Source organism: Cucumis melo, chromosome 8 (assembly GCF_025177605.1).
Source record: "Cucumis melo cultivar AY chromosome 8, USDA_Cmelo_AY_1.0, whole genome shotgun sequence".
Taxonomy (NCBI): domain Eukaryota; kingdom Viridiplantae; phylum Streptophyta; class Magnoliopsida; order Cucurbitales; family Cucurbitaceae; genus Cucumis; species Cucumis melo.
The window spans coordinates 1,611,740-1,625,341 of NC_066864.1; the positions used below are offsets into that span (position 1 = coordinate 1,611,740).

General features: G+C 35.7%; 2 protein-coding genes across 2 annotated transcripts; one reads left to right on the plus strand and one right to left on the minus strand.

Annotated features, from left to right (window-relative positions):
* Nucleotides 1-1,354: 1,354 nt before the first annotated feature.
* LOC103484467 (uncharacterized protein At4g18490) lies at nucleotides 1,355-9,695 on the minus strand. The gene is made up of 14 exons (XM_051088371.1): nucleotides 9,620-9,695; nucleotides 9,363-9,489; nucleotides 8,956-9,144; nucleotides 8,544-8,831; nucleotides 7,673-8,419; nucleotides 7,201-7,377; nucleotides 6,734-6,823; nucleotides 6,409-6,594; nucleotides 6,153-6,318; nucleotides 5,940-6,007; nucleotides 5,815-5,851; nucleotides 5,570-5,722; nucleotides 5,046-5,328; nucleotides 1,355-1,736 (listed from the first exon to the last, which is right to left on the minus strand). The coding sequence occupies exons 1-13, from the start codon at nucleotides 9,681-9,683 to the stop codon at nucleotides 5,152-5,154; spliced, it is 2,469 nt and encodes an 822-aa protein (XP_050944328.1). The 5' UTR covers nucleotides 9,684-9,695; the 3' UTR covers nucleotides 1,355-1,736; nucleotides 5,046-5,151.
* Nucleotides 9,696-11,368: 1,673 nt separating this feature from the next.
* Nucleotides 11,369-13,098, plus strand: LOC103484468 (spermidine coumaroyl-CoA acyltransferase). Its single transcript, XM_008441546.3, has 2 exons — nucleotides 11,369-12,273; nucleotides 12,371-13,098. Exons 1-2 carry the CDS (start codon nucleotides 11,468-11,470, stop codon nucleotides 12,918-12,920), a joined length of 1,356 nt encoding a protein of 451 aa, XP_008439768.2. The 5' UTR covers nucleotides 11,369-11,467; the 3' UTR covers nucleotides 12,921-13,098.
* The last annotated feature ends 504 nt before the right edge of the window (nucleotides 13,099-13,602 follow it).

A 13,602-nucleotide genomic window follows, 5' to 3' on the forward strand; every position in this document is an offset into this window, starting at 1 on the left:
CCATCGTTTGAATTATTCTGTCGTTATTTCAATTCTTATGTTCTAAGTTTTTTTTTTCTTTTCTAAATAAAAATATAATTCTAACTAAAAGTGTGTTTTTAATTTGTAATGTATTGTCAGACGCTAAGAATATGTCATGTCACAAAATTGGGGAGGAACATTTATGATTTGGTACTCACCGTTTATACGAAACATCTTCTTAATGTCCCAAATCACAGGTACTCACGCTAAGAATGCCACCTCACGTCGATGAATGGTTCAAAAATCTTCGGCGACGGCCACAAGGGAAAGTTGAAAGTTGCCTTTGGAACCCAACGGAGCTGGCTTATGCGACTTAGCCGCAAAATCTGGTTGGAAGTAGTCGAAAAGGCTAAAAAATAGTAGGAGACTAACAAAATGGGGCAAACCCACAGCCTAAACTTGGCCATATTACTTATTATTAATATTAAGGAAATTTGTATTTGAATTTGAATATCAATTAGCAATAGTTTCTGTAGCAACGTGTTAATCAGTAGTGTGTTGAGATGTGGCAGGTTTTTATAGTACTTAGTGCCAAAACCATCTTTGCATTTTTTAATCCTACTATTCCGTACTGGATTTGTTGGTTCAACTTAAACAATTAGTAGAATTAATATGATGTGATCTTGACCGATTGCCAACCTCTCACATATAATATGTGTGTATGAAGTAGAGTGGTATTTAATTCCATACCTCTTTTTTAGCACAGAAGAGAATTAAAATTAATACATATATATTGAAGAAAAAACGGTTACATATTAATTTTTTAATGGATGACTCAATAGACTCACAAAGATAAGTAAAGAACGAATCTAAATATTTTTCTATATAATATGATACGATAACATATCTAGCCAATGAAACAAGAATTTTAAGAGCTTTAGAGTTTTATATTCTTGTAAATGTGGTTTAATTTGTATCAAGAAAAATAATGTAATTCCATGGTAGACTAAGGAATACTTTTGAAGGTACACTCTTAGAATTTTGATACTTATTGGCGTTTGTGTGAAGAAAAAAGAAAGTTGATACACTTTCCATTTCCATTTTAAAACAAATTATTGATTACGTGGCAAAAACTTGTAAAAATACTAAAAATATTTCCACGTCATCGAAGGATCATCCAAGAATCGAAGAGAAGGATTTTGAACGGGGAATATTCTTGTCCAAGAGACCGGATGTTATGTGGATCGGTGCTAGTAAGATATGAATATGTATGTCTACTGCAATAACATTTCGGAAGGGAACTAAAACAGGCTACATGAGGCAAACAAAACATTCTTCAAATCCTCCAAGGTTCAATATTGAAATAATTACTTTTGAAACTTCAAAACGGCACAAAATTGTGAGGTGATAAGGCAAAGTCAAACAAAAAGAAAAAGGAAAAATTTGGCATTACTGTCAAAAAGACGAAAAGTAATTCAATCATGAAATCCGAATACCAATTTTTTCAGTTTCAGATCTCCTACATCAAACGGTTATAACAGAATCGGAGCTTGCTAGACTAACTTCTCTTACACCACACATGGAGAAGGATTCTAAAGATCAATGGTGGCGGGGGTCAGGGCCTCCCGGTGACAGGCGAGCCACCCCTCGTTGAGGAATGCTTTCGGAGCCTTCGACAGCTACCAGTCCAATGTGAAAGTTGTCTCTGGAACCCAACAGCGCTGGCCGATGTGACCTAGCCGCCAATTTTGGTTCGAGTAGTCGGGATTCAGACCCTGCAAAACAGTAGGAGGCCAACAAGATGAGGCAGACCCACAAGCTAATCTTGGCCATTGCTATTTAATATCTGTTTGTATTTGAAGCAATAGTTTGTAGCGATGTGTTAAGTAGTCTTGGGATATGGCAGCTTTTTATACTCGAGCCAAAACCATCTTTAAGTTTTTTAATCTAATTATTCCTAACTGAATTTATTGGCTCAACTTAAAGAATTCATATTTTGTCCTCTTACATAGCTTTAATATGATATCTATCTATCGGGCCAATAAACCAGAAATTTTTTTAGATCTTTAAACTGTTGTGAAAAGTCTTTGATCAATACTTCACTCACTAAAGTAGGGAAATGTAATTTAAACTTGGGATTAGCGAGGCAAATAAACGAATGACTCGAGGTGAAGCCTAACAGGTAAAAAAAAATGATCTACACAGGAATTCCTCCTAATTAATTTTTAAGACTTCATTCTGATTTTTTTTTTTTTTTTTTTTGAAGGAAGAGGCCTTTGGATACACATGAAAACTCAATCCTAGTTAAAATTATATGGAAAAATGAGGGAGTTTTGAGGTTTATGCATTTTCTTTATAGAAGACGAACTAAAGGAGCAACTGTCGGTCGGCTCCTTATCTCTATCTAGATCACCAAGCTCCCATAATCCCAAAAATAAAATATTTTTGGTACATAATAATGTGAAAATTATTATTTTTTTTCGATTATTGCTTTTGGTTCAAAATTTCAACGTCTAACCTTTTGGACAGAATTATATTACTTTAACTAATTAGTTGATAGGTGTCTCAAAACTCTCTAGTTGACTATAATTGTATCTATTTAGTCTCTAAACCTATACTTTTAAATATTGATCGAGTACAATACTTAAGGATACTACATGGCAAGTAGATTTTAAGGGACTTGACATTTTTTAAAACTAAGTGTAGGAATGACAGATCTATTAAACAAAGAAAATTTTATAGGCTAAATTATTTAGAAACTTTTTCGAAGTATGAAAATCATATGGCTAATTCTAAACGTTTAGGAAATCACAAATTAAATAAACACATACAAGTGTTAAAGTTTCAAAAAGAAGCTTATAATAACCTAAAATCAAATATTAAAACAACTAATAATGTAATTAAATATGAATAGAAATCAATCACTAGCCAGTGTAAGCATCCCATACTACCATAGTGCTAGAACTTTTCTCCTCAATCCTAGTCAGGGACGATTGTTTTTGTATCCTCGAATGAGATGAATACATGGTATTTTCAAGAGGTAGTGGTTTTAGTGATACTGCAATTCAAATTTCCATTTCCTAATACTTCGACAGGGTTGGTTGGTGGCAATTTGGCATCTATTTACACTCCTCTAATATTATTCATGCTAAATCATTCGTTTAATTCTTTAAGACAGTTAGGGGAAGCCTGGACTGGAACGAGGCATGAAACAGAGGAGACAAGGGAATCATATGATCGTAAAGAAAAGAGCCTGCGGCAAATGAAAATATCCAAAGTAATGGAAGCTTCTGAAATTAGCTGGTATCCATCCTCTGCTTCATCTAAGGAACACTACCTTGTTTTCACAAAAAAAAAAAAAAAAAAAAAAAAAAAAAAAAAAAATCCTTTAGATCCTCCTTTAACAGAATTTGCTTTACAGCCTACTATGACCTAATATTCTGCAATAAATGGTCCCGAGAAATTGATAATACTCTAGAGGCTGAACCTAATTGACAACTTGAAGTAAATGATATAATACGGTTCCAAGTACCAATTCAATGCCGTACATAAAGCATCCATAAACTGCCATAAAATTTCCAGCTATTTCTTGAGGCACTGCTAGAGGATTTGAGGCCAACAGAAGAGAAATAGTAAAAAGAAACAAGGATATAGTTGTTTTATCTATATCTTCGTCTCTTTTTTTTTCAAGACCATTGCGGCTTTTTCTTATTAACGTTCTTCACTCTTTCTTTTAATTATTTGGGCGTGTTTTTTAGTTATCTCTTGACGATGTCCCAAGGATAAACATGAGGAGGTTTAGATTGTCTTATGAAGCTACTCTGAATATTACTTTTATATAAAATCAGATCCAATATGTCCCAAAGAGATTTCATTTGAATAAATAAATATATCCCAAAGAGAAATCCGGTACCACGACTCTTACATAGGTTGTTATGAGGTTGGTGTACGTAGATGTGATAGAGTGCTGAGTGATAATTGGATTTGCCTATCTGGCTAGACAAAGCTGAAAAGATGGTCCTCATGGCCCAGCTCATTTGTAGTTCAGCAAATAGTCAGCCTAACTTCCCCTTTCTTTGTTTGTCTGGTTTTGTTTTGTTTTGTTTTTTTCTTCTTTTTTTTTCCGCCCAGAGTCTCAATTTTATCCAACTTATCAACGTAAAGAACTAATAGAAATCAAATATATGTCAGTGGTAGTTTACCATTTTCTATTTTTGTTTTTTGGTTAAGACTTTTTCGATGTTGACTAGCATTTTACCAAAAATAAAAAATCTGTCTTTTAATTCCCTGTGGCCACGTTTTGATATCGTATACATGTGCAGATTTGTGGAATGCAGTCAAAAAGAGTTGGACAGTTTAAAGAGGAAAAGAATTGTAGACATTGGATGAGGTTTAAAGAAGAAGCGGCCACTGAAGTTAATGCTAATTCTAGCAATGGGAATTTGGCCACTGACAAATTGTCCGCCACAACAAATTGACCAAATGACAAACTGGAGCTTATTTTAGGTGTACTCTGGGAGCAAGTCATATTTCCTCTTTTCATAACTGAAAATTGAAGTTGGTATCTAATTCGTCCCTAGTGAATGAAGGTGAACTCATGAGCTTGTTCCAAACCCAACTTCTGTAGTTTTGAGCTAATCTGAATGTAGTTTAAAAGTCATTAAGATAAAACACCCATCTTAAACGCTTTCCAAATCCACTATTTGTAAAGTTAATCTGCAAAGTCCAAATCTCTATTGAATCGATTTTCTTCAGTCTTTTATCTTAAAAATAAGATCTACCTAGAACCCAAGTTTTCACTCTTGATCTGCAATCCCATCTGCTATTTAAACAGCAGAAAAGAAAGAGATAAAAAGATGTATAATAACTAAAGTTTTCACTCCATTTCTTTAGGTGTGTAGACATTATTCATTGTGCTAGAAAATTATAGCTCCTTAATCTGTCGCTTAGGAAAATGAGAACCCAACATTCCCAACATGATATACATTTTAGTTCTCCATTTACTCCTGTCAATGCAAAAAAATGCCTAATGAACCCAACAAAATGTGTGCAGACAGTCTTGAATTGATTAGATATTTGCATACCTGTAAAATGGAATTAAGGCTCAAGCTGCTTTTGTCTGAAGCTTCTTGGACAACAGTTGGCTAGCAAATTTCTGAACCTTCATAATGTTCAAACTCGTGAAGGAATTCAGAGTTGGGCTTCCGATAAGGAAATGAGAAAAATTTTACTAATGAAAATGCCATGGAAGGATATCTTTTCCTCATAGTTGGGATGATTGAGCATGAGTAGATTATTGTTGTTAACAAGAGCTCGGACTAATATATCCTTGGCCTCATTTTGCTTCTTTTTTAGCATATTGCACATCTGGTAAAAAATTAAAACAATAGATTCATCAGGTCTCTACATTAGGTTACTCTAAAAGTGTAAAGTTTGTATTTGCAACATTACTGAAAGCATTTAATTTTCTGATACAAGGTTGTTTTCATGTTTTCATTTTGTCAATTCATTGGTGGTCTTTGTACGTCTTAGCTCCTTTTTCCAAATGAAAATCATCAGAATATTACTTTTCAATCTGACAAAGTGCAAAATATTCTACAGTTCTTACATCTTCAAGCTGCTGTGAATAGGCTTCTGCTTTTTCAACATTTCGATCATTTTCCAAAACCAAAGATACTTCCAATTCCATCACATTTGGCACACGAGTGTCTTCGATACTGTCGGCTAATTGGTCATGGGAGGCAGTGGTCATTCGTTCAACCTGATTTCACCAAAAATGGAAAACGGAATGGAAATTTAACAGACATTGGCTCGTATTTTTATTTCTTAAATCCATTCAACCAATTGCCGAACCTGTTCTATCTTTTTCACCAATGGATCTTTGGAGTGTCTGCAAGTGATTTGGGAAAGCAACTAATTAATCAAGAGAATCATCCAATGAATAAAAAAGATGAATGAGATTAATGATATGCTGTCACCTAAATCCACCAGGTGATACACAAAAGAGCTTCAGGGGTTTTAACAATATCGAATCTGCATTTGGTCCCTGTAAATAGGTTTGGAGTAAAAAATCTGTAATGACTACTTGAATCTTAGGGAAAGAATTTTTTGAGGTCTTGGGACTAAAAAGCAAAATTATTCTAAACACCTCAGTGACGTGGACTTATCACTTATGAGCTAAAGATATAAACCTCTAGTGCTTTACGCTTAAGTTTTTGTTTCTCCTGGTTTTCAGCACAGTAGCCAATGTCAAAGCTTTTACTTCTTTGTCTTGCTTCCGTATCTAGTTCTGATTCTCTTAATTTCTTTTCTTGCACACCTCCAGTCCTCGAGAGGACTTGCTTTCCTCCAAATCCCCTAAACAAAAAAGAATGAGGTGATCTTACAAATATTAATCAGTATAATTTGAAGGTTCGAGAAAAAAAAAAAAGCATACGAACACCATACCTAGAAGTCTTCAAGCTGGAAGGATTCGGAAATATTAAGCTAGCTTTAATAGAACATAGTTTATTCCCTTGAGCTGAAATGGTCTTCGCGTTTTGACTATGTATCATTGATGATTTTTGTGGTTCCATACTGCAATGTGTTTGAGTAGTTTTTCTTGCACACGAATTGCTAGGATTAACTCTGGTACTGCAAGAATAAGCAATAACATAAAAAAAGAAAACATATACTATTCTGCACATCCTTGTTAGGTTTAGGCAATTCCACCTCAAAATGAAGTTTAAGACATAGTCCAAGCGTAAAATAAAACACCCATAGTATGCCAAACCTTAAAGTACCAAGCTTTCCTAAGCTTTTTTCACGTTGTACTGCAACTGGCGGAGCTGTCTTTGCTCCTTTATTATGTGGTCGAGAGTCTCTGCAGAGGTTCCTGTGATTTGTTAATAAACAGAAGAAAAACATCGGGGCCATATTATTGAATGGAATGGCCATTGCCAAATCATGGGAAAAGTGCAATTTCCAACTGTCATGAACTCTGAATTTCAAACGTCTATGGTATAATGACATTTAACAAAGCCAATATGAAGCTGTAGAGGCTCGAACTGAAAAGTTCATATTAAGAACCCTAGCTTAGGCTGCTATTACAGTCTTTCCATGGTCATATACTGCAATCATCGTGTTTGTTGTTTGTCAACCATCAAATGTCATACCATATAGTTGATCAAATGCCAATAGTGCGATTGTAATATAAAGCACATTTTCATAAGGGGCATTTGTTATTAGAAAACAGCGTACCCGTCTCCAGCTGCCGGAATTTGACTTGGAGCATCAGTTCTATTCGTGCCTAAAGAGAAAAGTTTTGTACTAATAGATGATGGTTGTAGCTGAGATTTGCTAACATCTGTCCTTGACATCGATGAATTCCCACCCATTTCTTTTTCTTTAACTGTCACTTCATTTATTGGCCGTCCTCTGCATCAGGAATTTGCAAAAGAAAAATAAAATTTATGAGATTCTATCATGCATTTCTTTGAAAGCTCAAATCATGGATGTGCTATTCATAATTGCACAACATCTCTAGCACAGTAATTCGTTAAACATGAGTTTGTGCAAATACACGAGGCAAATAATTTCCAGCTGTGTATTTCTATTCAACGATTTTCACATTTCCAATGGAAAACATCAGAATTAATTAATCTAAGTAAACTTTTGTACTAAAATATTTTGTTTATCTAATGCTGTAATATGATAAAGCATAATATTTAACCTGCTTAAGGGAACTGTAGACAATTTCAATTTCAAATTTTGGTTTTCTCTGATTTCCTGCGTGTCAAGCAGAAGCTTCCTCGGGACATCTGAATTTGAAAAATCTTTGACATCTAAATGAACTTCAGCCAGTTGAACATTATCGATAAATTTATTCAGATCGTTGCATTCTGACTTATTCTTTTCTGATGCAGGGATATTTATTGGAGACAAATAGCTTTGAGGCAATTTTCTAGAGCAAGTTACATCAGAATCTATGTTTTCATCAGTGACATTTCTAGTTCCACCTGAAACTAATGTTAGTTCTACTCTTTCCGAACAAATTTCAGACTGTGGTTCTGAAGTACTTTCAGGTGCATTTCTGGCAACACAGTTGACAGGTACATCATGAATGACTTGATGACTATTCTTTGCCACTTCTTTTTCAGACAAGCAACCTTTTTCAAATTGCTCCTCTTTATTTGTAGTTGGTGTTGTAGTTCTTGCTTCATGTGATGTACCATCCACTTCTTCTGACTCTAGCTCACCACAATCTTCCTGAAAATTCTCAACTGTAGAACTAGTCTCGTTTCCTGATGCTGGAAGTCTCTTGGCTATACTACTATCAATTGCAGTATTTTCTTCAGCTATGTGGATATTAGAAGCTTCACACTCAACTCTAGAAGAAGAAACTGCCTTGGAATCTTGCTGTCGTATACCACTCTTTTCTCCATTTTGTAAGCTTTTATCAACATCAAAGCCATCCAATCTTATTCCAGACATAAGTAAAAATGAGAAGTTGTAAGTTAGGGTTCAATCGCATGGCTGTCTAAAATTCAAAAGACAGTTCTTGAGTAATAAGAAACGTTTCTCTAATTGTGTTTTCCACTTACTCTTTAAAATCAAAAGAGAAATTTAAGTTGTCTATATCTTTTTGATTATTTCCAATGGATGATCCTTCTTTACCGCTACTCCTAGCCTTTTCAATCTTTTTCTTCTCGTTTCCTGATGCCGGAAGTCTCTTGGCTATACTATTATCAATTGCAGTATTTTCTTCAGCTATGTGGATATTAGAAGCTTCACACTCAACTCTAGAAGAAGAAACTGCCTTGGAATCTTGCTGTTGTATACAACTCTTTTCTCCATTTTGTAAGCTTTTATCAATATCAAAGCTATCCAATCTTATTCCAGACATAAGTAAAAATGAGAAGTTGTAAGTTAGAGTTTAATTGCATGGCTGTCTAAAATTCAAAAGACAGTTCTTGAGTAATAAGAAATGTTTCTCTAATTGTGTTCTCCACTTACTCTTTAAAATCAAAAGAGAAATTTAAGTTGTCTATATCTTTTTGAATATTTCCATTGGATGATCCTTCTTTACCGCTACTCCTAGCCTTTTCAATCTTTTTGGGTGGGGATGAAAAGTCGAGATCTGGCATGTCAATCTTGAATGATGATAACTTTTCAAAACTTCCATCCAGATTGAAATCATCATCCCTGAAGAAAAGAAATAATATTTTTCAATGACATGAAGCATCCATTGATAATTTTCTGCCATAGAGTTTGAGATCCCACATCGCTGGATCTTTTAATGCATGAACATGAAAATGGCACTGTGGCAAGAAAAATATCCATAAGTGAGACTGATGAGGCTTGGAATATGATTGAAGGTGATCTATCCAAAAGACTTCAAATTTCTAGTTGGCAATACTTACAAAGTTCCAAAATCAAAGGCCTTAATCTTCCCTTTCGAGGCTGTACTAAAACTGAAGTCCACCATGTCATCCTCTGTCACTGATATTGATTTCCAGGACTTCATAAATTCGTTGCCAATGTCCTCATCTGTGTCAAGGAGAGTAGAGGTTCCATTACCTTTTTTTAGGACCTTACAATAAAAAATTCAGCCATGTTTACATTAATTGCAGTTTGAACACGACATCTGAAAATAGATATGAAAGCTAAAAGTGCATACCAAGAAGGGAATCCTTTTTACTAAGATCAGTAGCTGAAGATGCTCCTTTCCTTGATTCTGCCATCCGCTTCTGCTGCACTCGTTTAGACCCCTAGAAACAGTGATCAGACGAGGTGATGTTTCCATAGAGAATAAACTATTTGAAGATGGTGTTCCCACTAAGCATTCGCCTAAATTTCTCAACATTTTCTATTCCTATCGAGAAATAAAAAATAAACTCTACGGCTAAATCATGGTAAAGTAATGAAATAATCTATATTCTTTTGCCTGATTGGCTAGATTGTAGATTCGACTAATATATAAAGGAAACAGGATGCTAAATTAAACAAATCTGTTCTTTGGAAACATAGTGAAAATCTTTAAAAATGAACAAGCTGCAGAGCTGTAGTAACCTGTAATTAAGGATTAAACACACAAAAAGTACAAAATAGCCCTCGATAAATCTTCTTATGGGGATCGAGAAGCTCCAGCACTTGGTCTACACCAAATCGCTTGAGAACGTGTTCCAGAGAGAACTTGTCTAAAGTTGAAACGAAAGCATGAACTCAGATCACTGTGAATGATGATCCAGAACAAGATGAGTTATAATGCAAGCAAGATTAAACATAGTTTGATAATGTACCATGTACAACAAGCACCTACACTGAGACGCATTAAAAGATGATAAACTAACAAATTCCAACGAACTATTAAATGAATCAATCAGCGAAAATTATTGACTAAAAAAAAATCAAGCACAGAAAGAAAGCAAATTATTCCGACAAATACAAAATACCAAGAATGCAGAAACGAAGATCTCCAAAGAATGACAGATAAACTTCAAAAGAAATTAACGGAAACTAATCATGCAGAACCAAAGGACAACAGGTTCAGCGAACAACAGCTTTACTTCGCATTTTCCTTTTTCCACTGCACATTGAACGGTAATGAAAAGATCCAAAAACTATTGCTATAAGAAGCAAAATGAGCGATGAGGTTTTCGCAAACAACAATATCTTCGAGTTAGATAGAATGTCAAAGAGATAGAGATAGAGGGAGACCTGGAATTTCAGCGATAGAATAGAGATGCGAACAATGCCTGTGTTTCGTCGGAAGTGGCTGAGGCCAGAGAAGGCTCTCGTCGAGAACGGAACATGGAGAACTTTATTCAAATGTCTTCTATTTATATGCAATTTTTGTGTTGAGGGCGCGCAAGGATCATCACCGCAGCGGTTACATTGATTGACCGCGCAAGCCATTACACAAGTGCGTTGATTTCAACTCCTTCTCTTTTTCTTTTTTCAATTGCAAATATGACAATTTTAATTATAAATTATAGTAAATTTGGCACAATCTGAAATTATTTGATTACGACAGAAAAATTTCTGATACATATCACTAAGTAAGACATGTCGATTCATATCATATGAATATATTATTCTACTTCATTTACTCGTTTCATATTATGTTTGTTGCTATCCATTACGAGAGTAATATTTAATGTAGTTTAGGTTCAAATAATTATTTACTCTAACTCTAAAAACATATACCATTGTTCGAGACAACTAAAAACAAGTTTGCAAATTATCTCTCCAAATTTATAAAATAAATGGAATTAAATTTTATTGTTATATTATATTAAGTGGAACAAGAAATATAAATGTTTTTTCTTTTATTTTGAGAGTCTATTAGAGAAGCAGTATGCTCCACGTCGCACCCATTGGCATTCACCACTCAGCAAAAAGCAGCGTACCCCTGGCCCCAACCCCCACCAACCACCTTGCCGAGTTTCGTTGCGAAAGCGAAAACGTACTACAAAATCAATGGACAGGATGCACCTTCAGCAACCTCAACTCGAACAAGACAACCATGCGAGTCACAGTATCAGCAACCACTCCGATTTTTCCTTCTCGCCCCGCCTTCGCTCACAACCATGTCCTCTCTCTTTCTCCTCTCGACACAGATCCCAATCTCCGTGTCAATTTCCGATACCTTCGGGCCTATGTCTCCACCAACGCCACCCAATCTCCTTCCCCCGATCCCTTCGACGTCATTGCCACCGCCCTCTCCTCCGCCCTTCTCCATTACTATCCCCTCGCCGGAACTATTCGTCGTCACAGCCACCGTCTCGAGGTGTTCTGTACACACGTCCAAGGCGTGCCTCTCATTCGCGCCACTGTGGACTGTGAACTTGCGTCCGTCGATTACCTCGATAACCCGGATGAAACTTTTGTGGAGCAGTTGGTGCCCGATCCGGACGAGAATGAGGGGCTGAATCACCCTTGTATTCTACAAGTTACGCTCTTCGAATGTGGTGGGTTCACTCTTGGAGCTTCCATTCATCATTCTGTGTGCGACGGACTTGGAGCAACTCAGTTTTTCAATGCTGTGGCTGAATTGGCTCGTGGGGCGAGGACGGTCTCAATCGAGCCAGTCTGGGATAGGGCTAATTTGTTGGCCCCGAGGAATCTGCCCCGAATTGAGACACCAATCGGGGAGTTTTTGAGTTTAGAACATGGAAATTTACCCTACAGTCAAAAAGTTGGAGCGGTGGTGAGAGAATGCTTCCCTGTTACGGACGATCAATTGGAGAAGTTTAAAAGCATTTTGTTCAAACAGTCTGGTTCTCGATTCACCGCCTTTGAAGCCTTAGGTGCATATATATGGCGGGCCAAGTGAGTTGAATTTTAGAATTTCTGTTAATTTGATGTCCCTGGTGTCTGATCTTTAATTGTTCTTACTTTTTGTTTGGGGTTTCTTTCCATTTTTCAGAGTTAAAGCCTCGAAAATTGCAGGGAATGAGAAAGTGAAATTCGTGTATTCGACGAACATCCGTAAACAACTAAAACCGCCATTGCCGGTGGGTTACTGGGGGAATGGTTGTGTTCCAATTTACGTTACAGTCACTGCGGAGGAGCTGAGAGAGCAGCCCATTTGGGAGACGGCGAAGAAGATCCAGAAGAGCAAAATCAATATAAACGATGAGTATGTTCGGTCGTTCGTGGACTTTCAAGAGATTCATCGTGGGGATGGAATCACGGCAGGGAAAGAGGTGAGTGCGTTCACAGACTGGAGACATTTGGGGCATTCGACGGTGGATTTTGGCTGGGGAGGTCCGGTTGCGGTGTTGCCGGTTTCTCGCTTCCTTCTTGGAAGCGTAGAGCCTTGCTTTTTCTTGCCTCATTCTTCTGCAGCTGCGAGTGAGGCTGGGTTTAAGGTCTCCGTCACTTTGAGAAAAACCGCGATGCCTGCTTTCAGAGAGGAGATGAAGAGATTTGGTGATGATCATTTCGGGGTTGTTGAGCAAAATTCGCAACACTAAATTAAGGGAATTTATTACAAACTGCTAAACCACTAAAAATATATATTTTTATAAATATAAAAAATTTCAGAATAAAAATTTTATTTTGATTTATTTTTCTGTATGGGAAATTAATCCTATTTAATAAATTGGAAATGTGTAATTAGAATTTGTTAAATTTTCATGATATTGTTCTACATTTATTAGTATAATTATTCAAAAATTAAAAGAAAATACTTTTAAGGGTTCAATAAAAAAAAATTAGATGTTTACCATAATTATTTAGTTAAATAATTAATTTTTTAGTTAAATATTAGAGATATTTTTTCGTCAAATTGCAAATTCAAATTCTATTTAGTCTTTAGGGTATGTTTGGGGTGGGATTTTAGGGGAAAAAAATTAAGAAATTGAGTCAAACCGTGTTTGACCCAAGGAATATGATAAATAATCCTAATCTCTAAATAACCATATCTTATCCTATCTTTACTTTCTTACAACCTTACATTACCCTACCCAAATAACCTAATCTAAATTATATTATTATTTTTTAAATTACTACAATCATAATCTTTCCCCCAAACACATGTTATTATAACACTACTATCATAATCCCTTCCTCAAACACATACTATTATAATACTATCTTTTATATTCTTTCCCTAGACACATATTATCATAACACTAGGATTATCATAATCCTAGG

Excerpts from the sequence above, each read along its gene's own strand:
- LOC103484467 (XM_051088371.1), bottom strand. The coding sequence starts at position 9,683 with ATGGCAGAATCAAGGAAAGGAGCATCTTCAGCTACTGATCTTAGTAAA. Across the intron at positions 8,420-8,543 it reads TTCTCTTTTGATTTTAAAGA|ATTGGATGGCTTTGATGTTG; the intron begins GTAAGTGGAAAA and ends GTCTGGAATAAG. Across the intron at positions 5,723-5,814 it reads TGGTGAAAAAGATAGAACAG|GTTGAACGAATGACCACTGC; the intron begins GTTCGGCAATTG and ends TGGTGAAATCAG.
- LOC103484468 (XM_008441546.3), top strand. The coding sequence starts at position 11,468 with ATGCGAGTCACAGTATCAGCAACCACTCCGATTTTTCCTTCTCGCCCC. Across the intron at positions 12,274-12,370 it reads GCATATATATGGCGGGCCAA|AGTTAAAGCCTCGAAAATTG; the intron begins GTGAGTTGAATT and ends TCCATTTTTCAG.